Source organism: Crinia signifera, chromosome 5 (assembly GCF_055691185.1).
Source record: "Crinia signifera chromosome 5, ASM5569118v1, whole genome shotgun sequence".
In the NCBI taxonomy this organism is placed as follows: Eukaryota; Metazoa; Chordata; class Amphibia; order Anura; family Myobatrachidae; genus Crinia; species Crinia signifera.
The window spans coordinates 222,231,291-222,255,900 of record NC_139221.1 but is presented as its reverse complement, the minus strand read 5'-3'; the positions used below and the strand labels follow the sequence as shown (position 1 = coordinate 222,255,900).

The window sequence follows — 24,610 nt, the reverse complement described above, 5'->3', positions numbered from 1 at the left end:
GTAAGTGCATCTCAGGGCAATCCGCAACATGAAAGCATTACTAGAACAAAGCTTAATTGAGTCACCAAGAGTCCTACTGTACAACAATGGCTTTTTTTTTTGTGACCAGGTCAACCTGCATCAGATGAACTAATCAGGACCGCTCTATCAGCGTTTGAAGCTGTAACACAGCATCCTGTCTTGTTGACACTTCACCACTCCCCAGTAAGTCTTGGCAGCACTTGAAACAATGTTTTCCTACTAGTTGGAGCAATTCCCATAGGCCTTCCAAGCAATCACTAGCTTTTAGGGTCATGCTTAAAACTATTTAATCCATGAAGCATTTTCCATCAGCAGTCCAATCCCTGATTACATACTGTGGGCCATATGCACTAAGCTTCAAAAGTGATAAAATGGAGAGTGATAAACAACCAGCCAATGAGCTCCTGCCTGACATGTCACAGACTGTGTTTGAAAAGTGTCAGACAGGAGCTGATTGGCTGGTTGTTTATTACTCTTCATTTTATCACTTTTGAAGCTTAGTGCATCTGGCCCCAAATCATTTGTAATATCACAGTTCTGCATCATTGCTGTTCATAATGAACATGATCTAACATCATGAAATGGCATTAAAATCGCATTAAAATAAATAATTGTATCAACATTTTAGCAAAAATATATTTATTGTGGAAGAGAAAAAAGATACTTTTTTTGTGTAAGTAGAGCAGGGCCGGAGCTACCACTAGGCAGCATTAGTTAGCTTCCTAGGGCACTGGCCGCTAAAGGGCACTCTTCCTTTAGCGGGTCCCAATTTGTGGTGCAGAGTCTGACCGCACCATGCCTGTCACCACAAACAGAAGCCACCCGACCTAACGCCCGCTTATTTTTTGCGTATTAATTGTCCCTCTCCCCCCATAGTGAGAACAAGTGCTAGCCAGTGCTTATCCAGGAGCGCAACCACACAGTGCCAAACACTCACACGCTGTCATCCCTCTCATCACACTCCCTGCGCTGCATATGAGCGATTTATAGCTTACCATAGTCTTCCTAAGTATTCTTTAATCGTTTGTTAAATAGGTGGTCCAACTACTACCTCTATTATGGCACTAATAATTGCTATAAAGGACATACCATCTCCACTTGATTACTATAAAGGACATACCATCTCCACTTGTTCTAGAGGATGTACTACCTCTAGAGATTTATTAATTTGACCCTGATGAAGTCCTGAAGGACGAAACGTGTTGGGCTGCTAATTGATCTTATTTGTGACACCTTGAAAATGTGGATGAAGTTACACTTGCTGAAAAACTCTTAATAAATGTTCATTTATTTTTAACAATTACTGTTTTTTATTGAATTTAAGAGTCACTTTTTATAAAAAAAAAAACTGGTATAGGTGATTTAGTGCACCTCTATTCTGTTTTAATATATATATATATATATATATATATATATATATATATGTTTCAGCATTTTATTGTACTCTTTTTCAAGTTCAGCTGAACCAAAAAGTGCAGTAAAGCACTGAAACATTGACTTAATTACGCTTTTTTTGAGAGTATTAAATTAGTCCAGAGTGCCGCCAATTGTGGATATTGTATTTATGTGACAGTGTGACTGCTGGGAGGGGGGGGGGGGGGGGGGTGGAGTCAGAAGTTTTGCCTAGGGTGCCAAGAAACCTAGCACGGCCCTGAAGTAGAGCTCTTTAGCATATTATAGTCAACCTTTCAATATTGTATATAGAATATAAAAATGGCTAAAAGGGAAAGCATGTACACATTTACATCATTCTGATATTGTTAAAAATATTATCAGACATTTCTACTTGCATGCAGTGCATGCTTGCACTTGCTTTTGAACTTTTTACTACTACTTACTATATAAACAGCCAATTCCTGAATAAGCCATTGCTTGAGAATTTGGCTTGCTCTGCTCTTATTACTTGAACCTTTTTTTGCTGATATGGTCTTATTGAGTAAAGCTGGGTACACATTAGACCACAGGTTCTCAAACTTAGTCCTCAGGACCCCACACAGTGCATGTTTTCCAGGTCTCCTCACAGAATGACAAGTGAAATAATTAGCTCCTGCTGTGGATCTTTTAAAATGTGTCAGTGAGTAATGAATGCATCTTGCCGGGGGACCTTGAAAACGTGAACTGTATGGGGTGCTGAGGACTGAGTTTGAAAACGCCTGCATTAGACGGATTGCGAAAGATGCAATGTCGTCAGTGATTTCCATTTGCCTCTAAGAGTGAACTAGAATAAGGCCTTATGCCAGAAACCAGGTGTGTAACTACTACTTTGTGGGCCCCATAGCAAAAATGTTTTGATTTAATTCAGCGTGCTGTAAATAGTGTCGAGAAGAAGCTCCCAGATGTATTCAATTCAGCACGCTATTACAGTATGTCGGGGAATTCCAGAACAAGTCAGGAAGAGACAGGAATAGGGGGCAGAGAGAAAAGGGAGGTGTGAGAGAGGGTTGAGAGAAAGAAGGGCCAGTGGAAAGAGAGAGCAAAAGAGGAAGAGAGTACAGGGGGGGAGAGAGGGGGGATTAGGAAGGATGAGGATGAGACAATTAGGTGCAAGGATGAGTGGGGAGGATGAGGAGGCATAGAACAAGGAGGGGGAGGATGTGGGGAGGGTGATGGGGGATGAGGAGGACGAAGAGGGAGGTAAAGAGAAGGGGAGAGGACAGGGGGTCAACAAAAGAGAGGTTTACAAGGTGGACGGGGGAAGGGCAATGATGAGAAAGACAGGGGGAGAGATAGGGGGAGTAGGAGGAAAAGCAGGGTTGTGACAGCCATCACTTTTCTCCTCATACTGTAACTACCGCCCCTCTCCCTGCAGAACAGATTAGTCTGAGTACCAGTATAAAAGTGGTGCTTGTACCTCTGACAGTGGGATTGTTCCCCAGTCTCCTGCTCCACAGTGGCTGGCCGCGCTGGGTCTCCTGCTCACCTGAGCCAGTTCTCTTGCTCCCCAGTGGTCATGCCGGGTCTCCTGCTCCACAGTGGCTGGCCGCACTGGGTCTCCAGCTCCACAGTGGCTGGCTGCACTGGGTCTCCTGCTCCCACATGCCTCGCTGGGTCTCCTGCTCCCCATTGCCTGCGCCGGGTCTCCTGCTCCCCAGTGGATGCGCCGAGTCTCCTGCTCCACAGTGGCCGGCACGGTCTCCTGCTCCCCAGTGGCTGCGCAGGTTCCCTGGTGGCTGCAGGTTTTCCTTTCACAGGTATCGGCAGCTGTCAGCTCACTTTCAGTAGCACCGGGTCGCTTGCTCCCGTGCACCAGCACTTAAAATCCCCATGCACAGGACAGCAGCGTGGCAGTATTTTGAAATAATAACAATAATAATGAAAAGAGTGCAGGGGATTGCTAGCTTGTATCTCCTCCACCCTCTATAGTTACACCACTGCCAGAAACACTATTAGTTAACCCCCACCCCCGGTAACTAGAGAGATGGGGCACCCTTGTTTGGAAGAGAGAAGTCCCCTTTTTCAAGCTAGGAACTTCAATAGAAATGAACGTCTGAAGATCAGCATGCTCACCAGGCATTTAACAGTACAGAAAAAAAAAAACACTCAGTACAAGATCAGAGAATGATCTCCCCCAAACTGGCTTACAATATTTAATGGGCAAACATTATAGAAAGAGGCCATCCCTTCAATCAAATAATGAAGTGCCTTAGTAATTATTGTTTGGTTATCATTTGTGATCACCAGACACCATTATCCATCATTACAGTGATCACACATTTTCTATATATTCGTCATACTCTTATTACCCTTGCGGTGATAGCTAAAACTATGGAGGCACCAATATCTGAAAGAAGCGGGTTCAGTCTTTAATTTTTTTAAGCTACTGACAGGTGATTCCCATACAGTTTTGAAATGACATGTTTCGTATCTCACCCATGATTATACCTATTATTATTATTATTATTATTATCATTATTGTTTATTTACATGGCACTACAAGGGTTTTGCTGCACACAACTATACATAAATGAGCAAAAACCACAACTTAAAGTGCAAGGCAATTTAGGACATAGTAAATATATCAGGGACAGGACACTGAAGTAACAGACACCTAGGGTTAGGTGCCGTTGACTGGAGTAAGGAGTATAATTTTTTTTAATATATATATATATATATATATATATATATATATATACACACACACACGGGTTAAAGTTGTTCTGCTATGTAGCGTAATATGAACTGGGGTACTATTGAGTTGTTACAATTTTTTTGTGATATTACAACTCTTTTTTGGTCGCATGCCTATTTAAGAGAGGAAAATGCACATGAGGGGAGAGGGCCATGCTCGTTAAAGCTTTCATTCTAAAGGTGACTGGCAGACTGGAGTGAAACAGAAGGCCGCCCACATTTGAAACACAGGAGTCCCATCTTTCTACTTAGCAGCCTCTTAGCAGCTAATGTCTGGTGATCATCTTGTGTACACAGGAAAAATATTCTCTTGATGGCTAGGAGGTCACAGTGTATGATGTCACTTGTCCCCTGATAAACATGTAGTCGATGATCTAGGCAACATTTTACTTCATGGTCAGACAACCGGGCTGGGGGGGGGCATTAATGACCTATGTGGGCATGTATTGTTATCAATTTAGGGGCTGATTAAGCATGGATCTCTAATATGAGAATTCACAAACCGAGTGATTATCAAACGACATGCGTGAACATCGCGCAAGAATGAGGGGAAATAGCAACTGAAAAATGCAAATGGTTCATAAAGGCAATGTGGCTGGTACTCTCCTGCCAATGACAGGAATACGGCATTTGGGGTGAAAACTTTACATCTTTTGGATGTGATAGAAAAAGCACAGTTTTTGAGGAGGGTCTGTGAAGTCAGTGATGACCACCTCCAGCCTTCTTCAGTCGCAAATTAGTGGAAGCCTCGGACTTGCAAGATGGCAAAAATGATTTGTTATTTGATGGTTTGGGAATTGAGTGTGGATTTTTGCAAATGGATTGCAAATAGCAATCATTTCACAATTATCTCACAATGTAGCAATGGGCATTTTCTCTTTCTGTCTGAGCGGCGGCTTTCTCTTAGCTGTCTGCTGCAAATTCTCGGCCCATGCTGTTAGCACATATTGTTCCTGCACAATTAGTTTGGAAGATACTCTCTCTAAAGATCAATAAAAACATACAGGGTTGTCTTTTTTCCCTGGAGCATGTAGATTTATTTTCCCCATTTAAATCAAAGGTGTTGAGGGCAATTTGATTAGTATTATGTCATTGTTACATAACAGCCTCAAAATACACTATACTATACAATAAAAGGGATAAATTGTGTGAATATACAATACATTGATAATATGAGCCTTATTCTAGTTCACTCTTTCTGTCAAAATCCTTCTTAGATGGACAAAACCATGTGCACTGCAGGGGGGCAGATGTAAAATACGGGCCTCCTGCACATTGCAGCCAGGTCCATTTGTTGTTTACTATTGTCCTACGTATATTTTGATTTTGATAAGGCTGCCTTGGGACCTTATTTGCGACAAGGTCGCTATTGTGCTTGTTTGTGGTCACTTCTGGTTTTTGTACTCTTTGTTATTGCTCACTTTTCCTTAGTTTTTTTTCAGGTAGCCTTCTAGTTTAATTTAGTTCGTTTTCCTCTTGTCTTCCCTTAGATTCCACTGGTGCCTTGTCCCCCCATAAGTCCTGGCAGCACTGAAGTTGGGGCAGACATAATTCGCCCCTTCAAACGTGGCTGTTTTAGATGAAGCCTTAGCACCGCAGGTATCTGGTGGTTTCCAGGGGAAACCAAAGAGTTAGCTGTCCAGAGTAGGTTGCTGTAACCCTTTCCTATATCGATCACAGCTTGGTTTTCGTTATGCCCATATTCCATTTCATACATCCATACCCCGGTCATGTGATTTGTATCCTCACCTCTATGCTCCTGGTTATTGTCAGTTACTCTTTTCTGTCCTGTATTCAGTTTAGTTTATGTCATTTGTATATCCTGATCATCCTGCAACTGCGCCAGGTACCTTATTGGCTATAGTTTCCTGTTCTATCCCAATAGAACAGGGGTTAATCCTAACAGTCCCCATATTTTTGGCATTACCTTGGACTAGTCAGCCTTGGCTGGGGTCCCTGGGGGAGTGAGAACTCCACCAATAAGGGGACCCAATTCAAGTAAGTCCTGGTCTATACACAAGCTGCACACACTGAAAAAAATGAGTATGTATCATTGGATAAACAACAACTAGGTCGACACCACTACGTGGACATGCATGAAGGTCGACATGACTGAAGGTGGATTTGGTTGACACAAGCATTAGGTCAACATCGGGAAGGTCAACAGTCAAAAGGTCGACATGGAGTTTGTGTCGACATTCAGGTAAAAAAGTGAATAAACAGTCGACATGGCAGTAGCGCACGCAGGGGGGGTTTCCGAGTACCCAGAAACCCCGCCAGGAGTCGAAGGGACCTAGGCTGAAAGCTGAGGGTCCCCTCTTTCCAGGAGTACAAGAATTTTTTAAATCGGACCTTGGGAACCGGAGATATCTGACTTCAAAGCAGTGATCCCCATCCAAGCCTGTTAATTGCAATTCCCAGTCAGATATTTCAGGTTCTTTCTGACTAAGGGCAGTATTCAATGTTAAATATTCTCCGTGCATGGCGAGAGATTTTTTCTCTCGCCATGCACTCTCCGTGTTCCGGAGCCTCCTGCTCCCCCTATTCAACGTGTTAAAGACTCGCCGCCACTCGCGGCGAGTCTTAACCCCTGCAGCGGACGAGCGTCCGCGGCAGGGAGCTGTCAGGGAGCCGGGGGACGTAGCAGCCAAGAGAGATTAAAGTCTCTCTTGGCTGCTGCAGGGGATATGGGGAGGGGAGCAGGGCTCCCCTGGACCCAGGCAGCACAGGCTGCCCCCCCCCTATAGCCAGCGGGGGACCCAGTATTCACTGTACCCGAACGTGCATCGGGTGCAGTGAATATATGAATATCTAATGAGCGGCTCGAGCGCTCCGGCCCCCTGCTGGCTGCACTGTGTAAAAAAAAAAAAAAAAAAAAAAAAATGTAAACAAATATTTTTTTTTAAAATTAAATATATATTCATGTGCTATAGGCACATGAATAAAAATAACATGGCCCTTCACAGAAAAAAAAACCTGATTTTTTGACACCAAAATTAAAAAAAACACCCTTTTAGTTTAAAAGTTCACATTCCTGCTCTCCATCAAAAGATGGAGAATTTCTACACGGAGAGAGACGGCGAGAATCACTTAGAAAGACGGAGAATATTTCCCATTGAATAGGGTGGCTCGCCTTTGGAGAAAAAAAACCTCTCTCCACCGCGTGAAAAGCACAAACTCTCCAGAAATCACAGCGAATTTTTCTCATTGAATACTGCCCTAAGAGTTTTTCTGAGAGTATTTTCCAAAAGCTGGGACTCTCCCCCTTTGAGGAACACTACAATCTTGTCTCTACTGTTCCCAGAACCCGAGATATCAGCCTTCCAGCAGCTGGTTACTGCTCCAGCTCCACACACCTGGTATGTAGTTTTATATACTCATGGGCAGATTGCTCTGCCTCCTGAACTCTGATCCCATAGTCCCCAATACCATTTGATAGGTGGGATTCTCTAGTTTTTAATTCCATTAAAATCTAAGAAATCTATTTCTGGAACCTGGAGATATCTGCAGTAAAGCAAGCTGTCCTCCCACCAGAAAATTATGAATAATAAGCCCACTCCACTATACACCCCTCCTCTGCGTATTAAAGATCCTCTACCACCCTTGAAGTTATGTATCAGGGCCCCTTCATTCAGCCCAATGCCCCCTTCCCCCACCCCATCTCCCACTATCTGTGCAGTAAAGGGGTAATTAGTGGAAATTACTGATCCACGCCCTACATGCTGAGCGGTTGATATAATACCCCCTACCACCCGCGGGACATCAAAGCATATACTGGGCCACCTAAGTGTCCATCTCCGTGCTTTGCTCCGCCCCTCTGGAAACCCCCTTCTGAAAATCCTGCGTTTGCCCCTGACATGGACACTAAAAAAAGTGCACCGCATACCCTTGCATGGCCCATTGCACTCCCCATACTTCAGGCACGGTGCCTCGCTGCACTCAGCACACTTTTATTCTCTCACCACGCCCTAGTGAATGAAATACTGCACATGTCAGCCCAAAAAAAGAAAAAGTAAAAAAACCTCCCATGTCGACCTTTTGACTGTTGACTTTCCCCATGTTGACCTAATGCTTGTGTCGACCTAATAACCCTATCGACCTAACCCCATGTCGACCTTCAGTCATGTTGATCTTCATGCATGTCGACCTAATGCTTGTAGGCCTAGTGACGATATCCCCCAAAAGATCATTAGATGATTAGTGATTGTGAATGGATTTGCAGCTAACCGCAGCACTGTAAAATGTTCGCTAGCTTAGGCTTGCATAGGGTCGGTATTCATTCTGGCTCGGCGGTGTGTACCTTATCGCAGTGCTCTGCAAAGTAGCAACCGTGAAATCAGGTCCTTTGTGTTACCATAGCAAAGCATATATTGTCATTTTTTTATAGGTGTCAGTAGATATCCAGGACATGAGCAACAGGCAAAGCAATCAGCAGTAGCCATGTTGGTACCATTAATATAATTATGGTACAACAAAAATTAGTGGATAACCTATTTAATGTCTGAGGTTTATGTGCCTTTGCCTGACTTGTTTTTCTATCACTGACTCATACACTCACTTGACCTGTTTTCTGTAATTTAAGATGATGTCAGGTGAGATTCCATACTCAAATCAGATACTGCAGTAGTGAGACTTAGTTGCTATCAAGTAGATTATTAATATTCACACTTGTCTAAAGGGATATCTATCTTGAATAAAGACTAGCTAAATTATTAATACATATTCCCGTCTGAATACTTTGAACTTTTGAACAGCCATTCAGAATTCAGTTTGGTACTAGGAACCCTTGTTCACTTCAGTACCATTGATGCTCAGGAGTTCACTGTGAATGACAGGTAAAAATAGTGGAAGGTAAAAGTAGCAGATCATGATGTTATCAGTCTAGTCAAGGGTAAGTCTCCAGTGTCTGCTAATTCTCCCAAGGTATGCCCGTTCTTTGCACTGAGAAACTTTAAATAAGTAATCCACATTTTTTTAAACTGGCTTTATTTTCTTTTTTTCTTTTGAAAACATACATGTATCCTTCATATAGCCACACAATCCCCCTTGGGACCTAAAGTCTATAACAACTAGAAGCCAGAGCCAGATTAAACAATAGGGCTGAAGAAGCTAAAGCTCCTGGCCTCCCCATAACAATAAGCCACATAGCCGGCCGTAAATCATAAACACAAAATGATGCCATTTTTGTGTTTGAATATTTAGGGATACTTTGAGGATGATAGTGTATGGGGTCTACATGTGTCCATACCTCCCACACATCACAGGTCACACCCTCTCATAGGCCCTTAAACATTTTCTTCTTCATTGGAACCTATAGTAGATGGTCAGTCTTCTTCTATGAAAACTCCAAAAGCTGGCCAGTTTTTTCCCAGTGGCATACTATATAGCTTTTGAAGTTATTAATATAGAAAATAACCAATTGCAACGTGAATCATCTCCTAACTAAAAGTATTTTATTGGCAGAATAGATTTAAAGTTACATAAATTACTTACTTTTTTCCTGTTATCCACTGGTGATAATAATATATATAGTTCCTGCTCTACGTGCCTACTATGTGGATGCAATTAACAATGATGCACAACACAATCAGACTCATGGCACACTCTGGGAACTTTATTATTGTTCTTTCTAACCGGTGGTTCCACATGTTGCTTTATGTTTTGGGAAAAATACCCAAGGGTGCACTTGGGGAGGAATTCCAGGTTTCTGGAATCCTTTCAGGTATATTAGTTTATTTTTTATCTTAATTTATTTTAGTCAACTTTAAATAATTGCAAAGTGCACTGTTGCTACGAGTTCCTGTTTATAACCTTTATCAAATGTACCTAATTTACAGACAGGCACCTGTGATCCTTTTTCACAGCAAGAGACCATTCCTCATTGGCTGCCTGCTATGGCATTGTCTGAGGCATCTCTAGGTGCCTAGGTCTGAATGTATGTTCATATGACCAATTCACAGCTTGATCAATTTCTCCCGTTGTGGTACCAGTTTGGGGAAAAATATCAAAATATTCCCTTTTTATTTAGCATAATAGTGCCACTGCGCTCACAAAAGTTCCATCAATAAATGGTTTGTCGAGTTTTTTGTGGAAGATCTTGACTTGTCTGCAAAGGGCTCTGATCTTTAACCCAATTAAACACCTTTGGTATTATTAGGAATTTTCACAATGTACAGTAGTTGAACTTTCAGGCTGTGACAGTGCTGGAAGCAAATCCATTTTTTTTTGTTTAAGAAGTTCATATGGGTTGGATGTTTGGGTGTTAACAATTTGTTGCCCGCGTAATTTTTGTAGTATGAGGAAAAGTAAGGAAAGTCAATAGGCACCAATAACCACTGCAATAACAAGTGTTATTTTTGATGCCAGCACAGATGTAGGACTTTGAGAGCCCAGACCATATGCCAAACCAGTCCTCTTTCTCCAGGTGTTCACTTTCCTTCCTATTCCAATTTTTTTCATGAAAACACTGAAATTGTTCAGCAAGGATATGAGACCACTAAATGAATGGTTAGATTGGCAATAGTTTTAAATATAGTAAAGTGTTTGAAATTAAGCTTACAAGAGTAAGAATGAAATAAGTGTCTAAATTGCAAACTTTGTGGAGAGGAAGAGGTAAGCGGTGGAAATATTCCTGAGGATAGTGTAAAGTGGTACATATATCCCTAAATAAAATAGTCCAAGAGGAGAATACTGTTGGGAAGAATCGAAGAGGAAAATCTGGATTGTGCCATTGGGGTAACTTGAGGGACTAGTGCAGGCATGTCCATATTGTGGCCCTCCAGCTATTGTGAAACTACACATCCCAGTATGCCTTGCCATAGTTTTAGCATTCCCAATTAGCAAAACTGTGGCAAGGCATGATGGGGCTTGAAGTTTCACAACAGCTGGAGGGCCATAGTTTGGACATGCCTGGACTAGTGGCTATAGTGTATGTAACATTACATATGAGTAATAGCCTCAGGGAAAGATTTATAATAGGATGATACTGAGCTGATGGGGACCAGCTTGAGCATGGGGATCACAAAATCAAAGAGGATCTTTATGGTGAAAGGGCTGAGGACTTTGACTCAGAAGAGGAAGTCATCTTAGGGATGTGTGATGAGTTTAAACTGCAGCTGAAGACTCACAAATGTCATGTCTTCTGTTCAAATGTGTTAGTCCTGGCACTGAGCTCATTCAGGTCCAAGAGTCTTGAAAGCCGTGACACAATTCAGCTTGATAAGTAACCTTGACATCCAGAACAAGTGAATTTACCAGTTTGCAGACACTAAAGTGGTTGGGGTTCTCTTTTTTCATGAAAACCATGTACTAGGAGAGCTAAATATACTTGGGGAATAGCTTATCGGAACATATAAGGAAGGTGTTGAGGGGAAAGGGAGCATGAGGAAGGCAATACTTTTGCAATTATGCTATGCATTAACACTCTAGGCAAAAAAAGGAAACTTTTCTTATACAGTATCTATTGTTTTTTGTTAATTCAACATCAGACATGACTCTAGTATCCACACACACACACACACACACACACAATGAGCTCACTTTGAACCATTTTCTGGCACTAGTAATTTGCCAGGTCAACTTGTCTTCTAGGAGAATCCTGCCTCTTGTAGCTGCACCTCCAATCTGCACATCACTTTCAGGTTCCACATTCAAAACCTACAGGTCCATTCTGCAAATCAGAGCAATACTTGCATTGTTACCTCTTAAATGCAATTTATCCAGCCCTTCCTGTACTTTCTCATCCCCCCTGTCAGAGTACCAGTGGCCGGGATTCCGATGTCGGTATACTGACCGTCGGAATTCGTACCACAGCCACCACAGTATACTTTTTCAGCTTCCTGCATGCAGTCTCATACATGTTACAATACCTATGAATTTTACTTTCACCATTGACGATCTCTACTTACACTTCACTAGAGTGTTGTCTTTCTCCTGCAGCTAACCTGTACTTGTTCCAGTCTGCTCTAATGCCACCAATTAACTGAGCTGATTCTGATGCTACCCATACACTTGATACGTGTGATTGCATTTGACGCAATATTGGGTTCAATTTCCTTTGAAGTTCACCATTTCATAAATCGTCTCACAAAAATGCTTTTTTTTGGTGTAAAATTGTGCATACAATTATGCAATTTATCGAATGTCCCTTGCGATAAAAAAAAATCAGGCGGGATCGGAGGATCGAATGCGATTGCATCAAATGCTGTAAAAAACCCGACAGCTTATTATAAGTGTATTGGCAGGATAACAGTCCAAGTTTATCAGCTGCTTCTGCAGATTCACATGCAATAGTTATATTTACAGACTGTTCCATCAAGTACTCACAAACACATTTCCAAGTCTTCAGTTTGTACTAGTCCTACTGTAGGGCACAGTCCTGTGCACTTGACAAAGAATCCACAGTGTAATCTAGCACTCACACATGGGGCCTGATTCTGGTTCACTCGCAAAAGCAAATTCTCTCTCTAATGGACAAAACCATGTGCACTGCAGGTGGGGCTGATGTAACATGTGCAGAGAGAGTGACATTTGGGTGTTAAAAAAATGTTGCCAGTGTTTCCTGGGGCCAGCTTTTGTTTTTTTTGTATAATAGTATTATGTATCTTGAGATGCATCACAAAAATATCACTTTGCCAAATTGTGTGTGTCTCCTTTGGGTTGTGTCGTTGAGGGCATACTTGCAGTTTTTTTTCTTTATCTTGCACAATGGGAGGTCCAAGTGAGGTTTGTACCATGCAATGTGGTGTGGCCACACTGACATAATTCATATCAAATTATGGCCTCCAGCCCCCAGAACGCCCACATCATGATCTAATATACGGTATCCCTTGGAGATAAAGCAAGAATGGGCGTGGGTCAGAGGTGGAACGACCATTGGTGCAGCAGGTGCAGTGCAGCGGGACCCTGAGGAATAAGGGATCCACTGCTGCCTCTGTCACCCTCTTCCTCTCACCCACTGGTTTTCCCTGTCACACTCTGCCTCCCCAGCCTCTTACTGTCACCCTCTGCCCCTCCCTGTTACCCACTGAAGTGCTGCATATTGTGAACATGGGTTGAAGGAGGGGGGCCCAAATTATATGTTTACACCTGGGCCCACAACCCACAAGTTCCGCCACTGGTGTTGGTGGCTCAGTTGTGCTGCTTCATCCACTCTGAAAGCCACCTTTCTGCTTCAGTTCCATAAATTAATTCATAAACTGAGTCTGAGAGTGAGGCTTAGATCAACAGGTTTTCAAGAAATTTGCAATGAAGCCCAGGGCATGCGTGTTTTATCCCTCTATATCACTCTAAGTTGTATACAAAAGTCATCCAATTTTTGAAAAATAACTTCTTTATCCCAGATTGAGCTATTGAGGTTATAATCAGTGATGATTGCTATCAAACGTATGACAATTCCATAAGACAAAATTAAAGCTAAATGGGTACTACTTAATGGTGCTAATGAATGTGGAAAACGTTATTAGGAACATTTTCTCTGTGGCTATAAGCTGTTATCTGTGTCAGGCCCAAGAGGCCAAAAATATTAAGAGGAAATCAATTATTAGTATTTCTTGTGAGAGTTTAACTTGGCTGTCTGCAATCTTATTAGAATTAAAGTCAGTTCAAGTTTTCTTTCTGAAATTCCTAAAACAAAATGATTACTTGAACTATGTTGCTACTTTAAAATTCAGAATTTTACATTTACTTTTTTTGGTTCTTGTTTCCTAGCACGGCCACAATCGCGGGCATCGTATACCTTAAAGTTAAGGTACACGATGCCCGCGATGGACCCGATTTCCTTTGAAATCAAGTCCATTTTGCCGGCAAAGGTAAAATCGGGGGCATCGCGTCAGTCGCGTGCATTAACATGGCCCCCGATGCGACCGACGCGATGCCCCCGATTTTGCCATAGGCTTCAATGTTAAAATATTTTTAACATTGAAATCGGGGGCATCGCGTCGGTCTTGTGCCATTATAATGGCACAAGATGAGATGGACTTGATTAAGTCCATTTTACATAGGAAACAATGTGAAATGGGCCAGTATGACCCATTTCACATTGTATATGGCCCCGTCATGGGTTACGCAACCCCTTTGTGAGCGTCACCCCACGATTGATGCCAACCCGAAGCTTGGCGAGCGCAGCGAGGGGCGGCGGTGCGCGTCCTCCGACCTTTTCATACCCCTACTTTCCACGTCGGCGTGGAGTTGAGAATATAAAGTGTTGGCGAAGCGTGGCGAGCCCCGCGAGGGGATGCGTATACCTGTGAAGTTATACGCGTCCCCTCGCGGGGCCCGCTACGCTCGCCACGCTTCGGGCTCGGTGGCTCGCTGCGCTCGTCACACTTTATATTCTCAACTCCACGCCGACATGGATAGTAGGGGTATGAAAAGGTCGGAGGACGCGCACCGCCGCCCCACGCGGGCTCGCTGCGCTCGCCACGCTTCAGGTTGGCGTCAATCGTGGGGTGGCGTTGAGGGGGTCAAATTGGGGGTCTGGGGAATACTTTACATTGAATCCAATGTAAAATAGGGTCCCAGGGACTCTATTCACATTTGATTCAATGTAAAAATCGGGTTGGTCGCATCGCATGCGATGCGACCGACGCTATTTTTCCGACACGATCACCCCGATGCAAATCGGTGTGGCCGTGCTAGGAAACAAGTACCCTTTTTTTAAATTTCACTTTTCATAAGATATACAACATATTGCTGCACATTTATGTGGATATCATATTTTTCACGTATCCGAAATGCTTGACATAAATATTTTGAATTTAATTTGTTGTTGTATTTTGGAATATTTGCAAAATATAATAAAAGCTTTGTGGTGATGAAATTCATTTGTTTCATATACACCTTCATAAATATAATGTTATACAATGTTTTTAATACTTTTCTGCATGAAACAAAGCGTGTACACATTTAACCATCAGGAAATCAAAGTCATGCTCAAAATGTTTGGAATATTTTGAATGTCATATTTTTGGATATGAGAGACTCAACCATTTTATTATTTAGATGGCAATGGAACAGAAATTTGGCATCACAAATTAGGACTGGTATGCAAAGTTGAGGAATGTGTATGGGATATGGAATTATAGATCTGGGGATAAACTTACCAAGCATTGATATTACAGTCAACTGCAAAATGTCTAAAAGTACAGTAAGAAGTTGTTCTGCTGGGCTCAGACAGTATGAGTCAGTCAACCCTCCCTCCAATGTAAGTAGGAGCTTCCGCTGTAAAATCCTACAATACAATAAGGGGATATGTATCAAACTTTTGAAAAGAGAAGAAGAGCAAAGAAGGGAGAAGTTGCCCATAGCAACCAATATGTTTCTAACTATCATTTATCTAGCACGTCCTGTAAAATGATTGAAGCTGATTGGTTTAGAAACTTCTCAACTTTTTCTCTTAAAGTTTTGACACATCTTCCCCAACCTCACTAATTCTCTATGAGTGCAACGAAGAGAGCCAAAGTGGGAAAAAAATGGGTACTTGTTTCCTAGCACGGCGCCCACGATTTTAATCTTATTACTAGTGGTGGGCAACGATTAAAATTTTATATCGTGATTAATCTCGGTAAATTTTTGCGATTAACTGCGATTAATCGCATTTATATGAAAAATTCAAGAACGTATTCAAAAAGTAGTGTATTGCGCACTTTTATTAAGAACTGCTATAGGAATAAATAACATTTGGCTTGCAAACACTTAGTAAAATGTGCTTTTTCACAGCAGTATTTACTCATACTGTAGCATTTAAAAGAAATGAATAAAATAAATTAAAATAATTCTAATATTTCCTCCCAACATGACCCATGCCTGGAGGGACAAACTACTCTACCCCTGGACTTTCCTCTTAATTTATGATTGCCATTACCTGTTTTGAACAGGTTAGATCTAGTTCACCCCTCTGTTATGGGGCTGCAGTAACATCCTCCCCTGATGTACCCCTCTGGTATGGCATCCACCCCTCTGTTATGGGGCTGCAGTAGCATCCTCCCCTGATGTACCCCTCTGGTATGGCATCCACCCCTCTGTTATGGGGCTGCAGTAGCATCCTCCCCTGATGTACCCCTCTGGTATGGCATCCACCCCTCTGTTATGGGGCTGCAGTAGCATCCTCCCCTGATGTACCCCTCTGGTATGGCATCCACCCCTCTGTTATGGGGCTGCAGTAACATCCTCCCCTGATGTACCCCTCTGGTATGGCATCCTCCCCTCATGTTACCCCTCTGGTATGGGCCTGCAGTGACATCCTCCCCTCATGTAGACTACACAGTGTCCTTGCTCACATTCATAATGACCCCCTTTATACTAGTCAGGTAATTACAGCCTTCTCTTGAGGCAAACTCACGTTGGTATGATGATGTAGCCCTTTTGGATATTCAGCGTCTTTCCTTATGCACCTGGGGATCTTCTCCCTCCTCCTATCTGGCAGCCCCTCTGCTGTTACATGCACGGGGACCTCTGCAGTGTTATCCTGGTGTCTTCCAAGTGCGGCAGCAGCACATGCACGTGGACCTCTGCACCGGTATCCTGGCGTCTTCCAAGTGCGGCAGCACATGCAAGGGGATGTCAGCAGTGGTATCCTGGCGTCTTCTAAATGCTGCAGCACACTCGCGGGGACCACGGCAGACATGTCCTGGCGTCCTCCAAGTGCCGATGCGTACGTGCGCGGACCTCGGCTGCTGTGTCTTGGCACGAAAATCTGGCGTCCTCCTAGTGCCGATGCGCATGCACGCGGACCTCGGCTGCTGTGTCGGCGCGAAAATGCGCTGTTCTTCCGGGTTCTGGGTCTGAGATCAGCCGGATCACGTGACGTACGAGTTAACGCGTTAATGAAATTATCGGCATTAACATATTTTTGCGTTAACGCGATAATAACGCGTTAATCTGCCCACCACTACTTATTATATCGTTTTGATTGCATGCGATGCGATCAAAACGATGATTTAATTGTACATACACCCTGATGGGTGATTAGTATGTTATATGCACCTCCATTGTTAACGCCACCGCCACTATTAACGCCAACCCGAAGAGTGGCGAGCGCAGCGAGGCCGTGGTACGCGTCCTCCGACCTTTTCATACCCCCACTATCCATGTCGGCGTGGAGTTGATTCTATATAGTGTGGCGAGCCACCGAGCCCGAAGCGTGACAAGCGCAGCGAGGGGATGCAGATAACTTCACATGTATTCTGCGTCCCCTTGCGGGGCTCGCTGCGCACGCCACGCTTTGGGATCAGTGGCTCGCTGCGCTCGACACACTATATAAGATCAACTCCACACCGGCGTGGATAGTGGGGGTATGAAAAGGTCGGAGGACGCATACCGCCGCCCCTCGTGGGCGCGCTATGCTCGCCACGCTTCGGGTTGGCGTTCACAGCCATGACCCTGTCCCATTCTCAGTCAGCTCGACCGAGAAATGGCAGGCAGGATTCTTCCCATCACCACCCTGAAATGCATATTGCATGTCATTAAGACTGAGGCTAACAGGGCTCTGCGAGCAGAGCTGCAACACCATGGAGACATCACTCAATTGTGAACCAAATGCATATAGGGCTGATTCAGCCCCACAATGCAGTGCTGGGCAAATACCTAGGTATTAGATGGACTATTACAAATGATAAATAAATATAAAATTAAAGTGTCAATGCTTATAAACAATTCATATAAATAACAGCCAAGCACATAATAATTTTAATTGTGTACGCTTCCAATCCATGTTATGTCTCATTATGTGGTAATGCTGCAATAAATGTTATTATCCTCTCAGCCATGTTTTCATTTGGCTCATGAAAAGTAAAACTCCAGATGCTTTAAAAGATCTGTTATGTTTACAGAAAATCTAATTTTTTTTTATAATCACTAACACAGCTTGACATGTTCTAATTATAAACCTTATACCATGCTGGGTATTAGTCAAATGGCTTTCCTTGGACTAAGTGTCCTTTAATAATAATAATGAGGAAAACACTTTTTTCAAGTTCTATTTTGGCACCAGTCTTTGGCTGCACTTTTACCTGACTTTTTTCATTTCTATTTAGATGCAGTTTATACAGTATATAGACTTTAATATTTTGTGTTACATGTTTTTAAAGTATGATCATGTATGTATATTCTTAAGGTGTGTACACACGGTGCAATTATCTTGCAGTTCGATCCCGATTAAATTGGAATCGAATCCCACCGCAAGCAAACCGCATTTGATTTTGACTATATAGTACAGATAGTTTTGCCTGTACAGTCTATTTTTCTGTTAAATTTCCACTAAATGGGAGCGCTCATCAGAATCAAATTGGCATTGAATGCGGCTGAAAACCGTTCAATTCTATTTAGACTACAGTATTTAGTTAAAATCAAACAGAAAATTAGTCAGAATCACACCTTGTGTACACTACATTCGATTTGTTTGCCTTTTATTGTGTTACCACTCATTTCATCAGGCTGTTTTACCACTACCATTATTTTGATTATTGTAATCAGCTCATTTGTTCATTAATGTTCAGGCATGATTTTTGACTCTAATAAGAAATCAGGGGGTGGTTTGCACAACTAGGCATTCCCCCTTTTTGGTTACAAGGATTTTATATTAAGGGGGTATTCAATGTTGGGTTGTCAAGCTGCACCTTGAGAAACAGGTCTAAGTACCCGAAACATTGGAGTTATCTTGCACCATTTTATCCAGTAAAATGCTTTTTTGATACCAATGACCAGCCTCTGAGTGCCTCTTCAACCCCTGCTTTATACATACTGCTCCAGCAGGCCCCGGAGCACCGTTGCACTAATAGGGTGAATGCCGATCCGCCCCCATCTATGTAATATATATACAAACTATATTTTGCTGAGACAATACTTCTAACTAATAGGGCAGCACAGACGATTTAATGGTTAGCATTACTGCCTCAAAGCACTGGGGTTGTGGGTTTGATTTCCACCATGGCCCTAACAGTCTGGAGTTTGTATATTCTCCCCGTACTTGCGCTGCGGGTACTTTTCTTCCCGTACCCCAAAATATACTGGTAGATTAACTGGCGTAAAAAAAAAACAAAAACTGATGTGTATGTACATGGGCAGACTGATGGGCCGAGTGGTTCTTATTTAACATCAAATTCTATGTTTCTATAATTCCATAATTTTGCTTGATTTATATAGCTTAAGCATATTTTATCAATAGTTACTGCTATAGCCACCTGAGGATAGCAAAAGCAAGTATTTGGAGGAAAATGAGTCCTCCTTATATTTGCTTGGGTAATCACCTTAGGTAGCCCTTAATATTATGTGCAATTTTCAGTTATAGTGTTTTTTCACTACTTAATGGGTAGTATTCAATGCCGCGTCGAGCGGCCGGCGTAGGGGGTTAAACAGCGAGGATCACTGAAAACCAGCGATCCTCGCTGTTTCTGGCCGCTTGCCTTATTCAACGTCCCAGGGGAATCCTCGCCGTCATAGGACGGCAAGGATTTCCCCAAACAGCGAGACCCGCGGCTAATGCAGCGAACCCACTGTATTTAGCCGCGAGTCTCGCTGCATCTGCAGCCGCATACGCCGATTCGCCCTCGCTCAAAAAACGGAGGGGGGTGAGTTGAATACTGACAGGGCGAGTGGTGACAGCGAGCATCTCGCCCACGGCATTGAATAGACCCCCATAAATTACACTAAAAATGTTGCATCAGTTATACTGTACTATACGATATGCTACTTTTCTGTGACTACTGTTTCACAGTACTGTTTCCACTTATTTAAATCACCAAAGCAAAGAAAGAAACAAAAGTTAGAGAAGGATTCATGTAGTAAATCACTGCATCTCCACAAATTTAGATGATCAATTTAATTACAGACCTTCTCTGTAAAACCCCTTCGTTTGTGGTGAAATGATTTCTATTTCTGATCTTGCAGTAATTAAATCCAGGCATTTTCTTGCTCTGTTTTAGGTTGTGGACTCTATCCTCCCACCTTTAGTCTCCCTGGTGTGCAGCCAGAATGGTAAGCTAGGCCACATCAAGTAGTTTTCTGTGCAACTTCAACATTTTGTTTCAATTACTTTGCTGCATGGTAATATTCTTGGCTCTCTGTGTTTTCAAGTGGAATGGAGGCTCTTCAGCTTGCGGCTACTTGCAGAGACCACATCACTGCTTGTAAACCATGAAGCCATGGCTGAGGGGAGAAAGGAGGTCCTTCATTCAAATAGCACATTCCTGTCTTTGGTCAGAAAGTCATTACTTCCACAGTAAGTTTTCCAGCTGTGCTCACATGGTTAAACATGTTCTAAATCTAAAGTATATAGTTTACTAGGTGGCACATAATTGTCATGTTCAAAATGTAATGTGTACTTATTTTTCATGATTACTTAGGGCCAATTCAGACCTTCTCATGATCAGTAGACTAGCCAGCAGGTTAATGCCTCCCCGGCGAGTGCACGCCCCCTCGCTACACTGCAAGCGGATGTGTACGCTTACAAGTACACTAGCAAGCGCCCACACAGACTAAAAATCCTGTTTACTTACCGAATCATTTTTTACTTTGTTTGCAGCCAAAAGAAAGCCCAGGATTTGGGAGTGGGCACTGACATCATGTAATTTTGGCAGACCGCCCCAAACAGGCAGGGGAAACGCCTGCATTCCCTGTGGCCCTCCCAGTGTTTCTATGTGAGCGCCCACTGTATTTGTTGGCACGCCCATGAAACGCCGGGTGTCAGCATGTGGGGCCTAATTCAGCATTTATTATTTATTAACAGTTTCTTATATAGCGCATCATATTCTGTTGCGCTTTACAAAGGAATTTGTAGTAGTTTTGCAAAGTTTTGCTGGATGCTGCCCAGCACAGGGCAATGCCACCCCTGCACATGGGTCAGTCCCGAAAATGCTACCGCTAAATTTTGCAGGTGCATCTCTGTTGTGAGAGCAATTCGCTATACACCAAATATCACTGGCTACGAAGCCAGACACAGTCTGGCCACTTCTTAGTTTATGGGATGTCATGCAGCCGCTGCCCCCCCCCTCCAATAGTCCAGACACACCTATACCGTATGAAAGTGAACCTGAAGCGTGGCGTGCGCAGCGAGCCCGCGAAGGGCGGCGTTACGCGTCCTCCAACCTTTTCATACCCCCATACCCCCACTTTACATGTATTCCGCGTCCCCTCGCGGGGCTCGCCACGCTTCGGGCTCGGTGGCTCGCTGTGCTCGCCACACTATATAAAATCAACTCCACGCCGACGTGGATAGTGGGGGTATAAAAAGGTCGGAGGACGCGTACCGCCGACCCTCGCGGGCTCGCTGCGCTCGCCACGCTTCGGGTTCACGTTCATAGTGGGGGTGGCGTGGGGGTCCATTTAACATTGTAAGCCCCCATTAGGGTGCTTATACAAATTATAATCGCATTGCATCACAGTGTATGGCATTGTATGCCATATACAATGCCATACAATTTTAACATTGTATGACATCGGGGGGCATCGCGGAACATCGCATCGCATACCATCGCATGCCTTATGGTCTGTGATGCGATGGGCGCCGTGATAATACACCAGTGCCAAAGTCTGTTTAGATATCGGTCTAATAGTTTTCTTTTTGGTGTGTCTGTAGACTTATGCTTGCTATACATCGGTGGCTGGCTGTCACCCCTCTGCAGGCTGTAGCTACTGTACTTTCTTTGATAGTCACACTCTTAATTTAAATGTATGTTTGGTATAATATTCAAAGGATTGCCAATTTTTTGATGACTTCTATAATATGAGCAGATGGTAATGGTGTTTAAATAAAATCATGCATACAAAAATAGCTATATTATAAAAATAATGCATAAAATGTTATGCGGTCATCATTGTACAGATGCTGAAATGCACAGTAAATAACTTCTATAGAGGGCACTGAAATGCTGCATCACCTGTATAGAGTGTACCATTGAAAATATAAATATACAAAAATGGAAATACTCTACGCTTCAATTAGATTCTAATAATATTGGCCCTTATTCTGATCGGTGCGGTAATATCCGCGTGCGTTCGGGCCGCCGATGTTTTGTGTCTGCGCATGTGCGAGCGGGGCGTATGGCCAAATTCCGCATGAAATGTGAACACTCCGAACAGGGGGTGGAGAGGGGCGTGAAGGGCTATTTGGGCTCATTACCATATGCATACGCCCCGCGTTTCATGGGCGTTCCCATGCAAACGCTGGGCGTACGTATGGTAATGCGGCCGTGACGCACGTGTAGGGGCGGACATATGACATCGCCAGATGTCAGCTGCCCGCCCAGATCCCTGCTTTTGCACGGAGAAATGCCCGTGTGGTCTGAGGTTGCAGGAGCTGGTGGAGCACTCGGTCTGCGACCATCGAATGATGGGGGAGGCTCCCTGAGATGGAGGAGGCGTATTCCGTGAAAAATACACGTGCGGTCCGTTCGGCCAGCTTCTTACCGCGTACAGACGGAGTTGGCGATCCGTATGGAAGGCGGGGTTTCGCACGCACGGTCCTGGCCGCATAATCGGATCCGGCCGCACCGATCAGAATAAGGGCCATGGTTGTTGACTGACAAGAATGAAATCCAAACAACACAATTTAATATCAAAGAGTATCTTTATTTGCATGAAAAATTTGACCGGTCAATATACAATTAAATTATATCGCAACAAACAAAACAAAAAAATATGAAAGAATATATAGCATACATTTTCAAATAATTACATATCAATTTAAAAGGTGTATCTCTTCTAAAATAAAAATAGAGGACCTGTGTCCTCCTCAATGTATCTGTTTTTATATTAAGTGAAGAGGGGACATATAAAAATTCTGCTCACAAAAAAAGTCACAATTTTCCGCTGTAAATGATGTATGAAGTAGTATACACGTTACCTACAGTTAAGTATGGTGTCAAATGAGTGAGGGGATCCATTCCCTGGGCAGCGCTGCAGTAAATGAGACAAGATCGCTCTGGTACCATGCCGGGGTGGGCAGTGGAAGTGTTCCGGAAACACTACTTATGAATGTCTCCTCTCTGGGTTGCGTTGATTAGCAGGGCTCGTAGCAGCTTGTGGACACCAATGAAAGTCTTTTTGGCAAATAATGCTGTAGATAAATATTAGCGGATAAATGAAGCAGAATTTTGTAGCGGGTTTCATTCCTGACGGGAACTTAATCAAAGAGTGTTCTTTGTCTCATATGGACCCTATTTATACCATCCAGTGTGTCTCCATTGGTTCAGTGTGTGACTTCTTGAATTCACACACCTGTTAAGATCCACCTGTCTCAGATCCACCTCAAACAAATTTGTCTTGGTAGTAAATTTCAAATGTTTTAATTAGTTAGTTTTCAAATGTCATAGCGACACAGAAAGAAATCCTTAGGGAATCAGCTTAGATTTTTTTTTTTATTCCGCTTTTTACATATGTATATACATTTGAGTTATAAAAGGTATCTGCATGATTTTATCTACATACAGGGCTACCAGCAAGATCAATGGTGTCCTGCATGTAAACGGTCATAGAAATGAGTTTATTTCAATGATGAAATCACAGGCAAAATGCATAGTGCACTTAAAATTCAATAAATTACCTTTTTAAAATAATAATAATATTACATAAAATCTAACCATATGAATATCTCTAGAATGTTAAACAAATAAAAATTAAATAATAATAATAATAATAATAATAATAATAATAATGTGTCTAATCTGTACTCAAACCTGGGCTGGCTATTTTATGACAAGTTCCCTACCTCTACACTAACTGCACACCATAGAACTTTTGTTTAATCTTGTCAATCTATAATAGTGGATGCACTGGGAAACTAATGAATTGAAGGGTTCATTCACCTAGTTATTAGGTGGCTATATACTTTTATATTATCATTTGGTTATTTTTTACAATTAAAGCCATAGGGGCATATTCACTGTCAGGCAGAGGTGGAATATAATCCGCCAGTTTGCTGATTTACATCAGTTCGTCTGGCGGAATATGGGGGCTATTCTTGTTGATTTGCAGCCTTGTGAGTCCACCAAACCCCGCCCGGTGAATGCCGTGCCTCCCCCCCTTGCAGTATGTGTTCGCCGGCACCAGCTGCAAATGGATGTTTAACATAAACATCCATTTGTAGGCAAGGGGGAACCACCCACATCATTCGATGGTCACCAACCATCGAATGATGATGAACGTGCACGCATATCTAAGTGACTCTCCGGTTACTTAGATATGCGTGCACCCTCGGTTGGAAGTGGATGGGCAGCTGACATCACCGGATGCTGTGGATAGTGGTGCTGTCAGCCGCATATAAAATCAGCGAGGATGGGGACCCAGCTCGCAGTGAATATTAATGAGAGGTTCCATGCTCATTACTTATGCTTACCTAGTAGCACTGGAGCGGGGACCCGCTCATTAATATTTACTGCGAGCTGGGTCCCCGCTCATTAGCTGTCAGCGCAAGGATGGATACAGGGGGGGAGGGGCGAAGGGGGCAGTCGCCCCCTCTAGGGACCCA

At 43.0% G+C, this 24,610-nt stretch overlaps 1 protein-coding gene across 1 annotated transcript in view; it reads left to right on the top strand.

Annotated features, from left to right (window-relative positions):
* The window catches only part of ULK4 (unc-51 like kinase 4), a 704,158-nt gene that overhangs the window by 293,306 nt on the left and 386,242 nt on the right, over positions 1-24,610 (top strand). Inside the window, exons 27-29 of the mRNA XM_083188569.1 lie at positions 110-204; positions 20,070-20,121; positions 20,221-20,365. Of these exons, the coding sequence (XP_083044695.1) occupies positions 110-204; positions 20,070-20,121; positions 20,221-20,365 (292 nt within the window). The remainder of the gene's footprint in view (positions 1-109; positions 205-20,069; positions 20,122-20,220; positions 20,366-24,610) is intronic.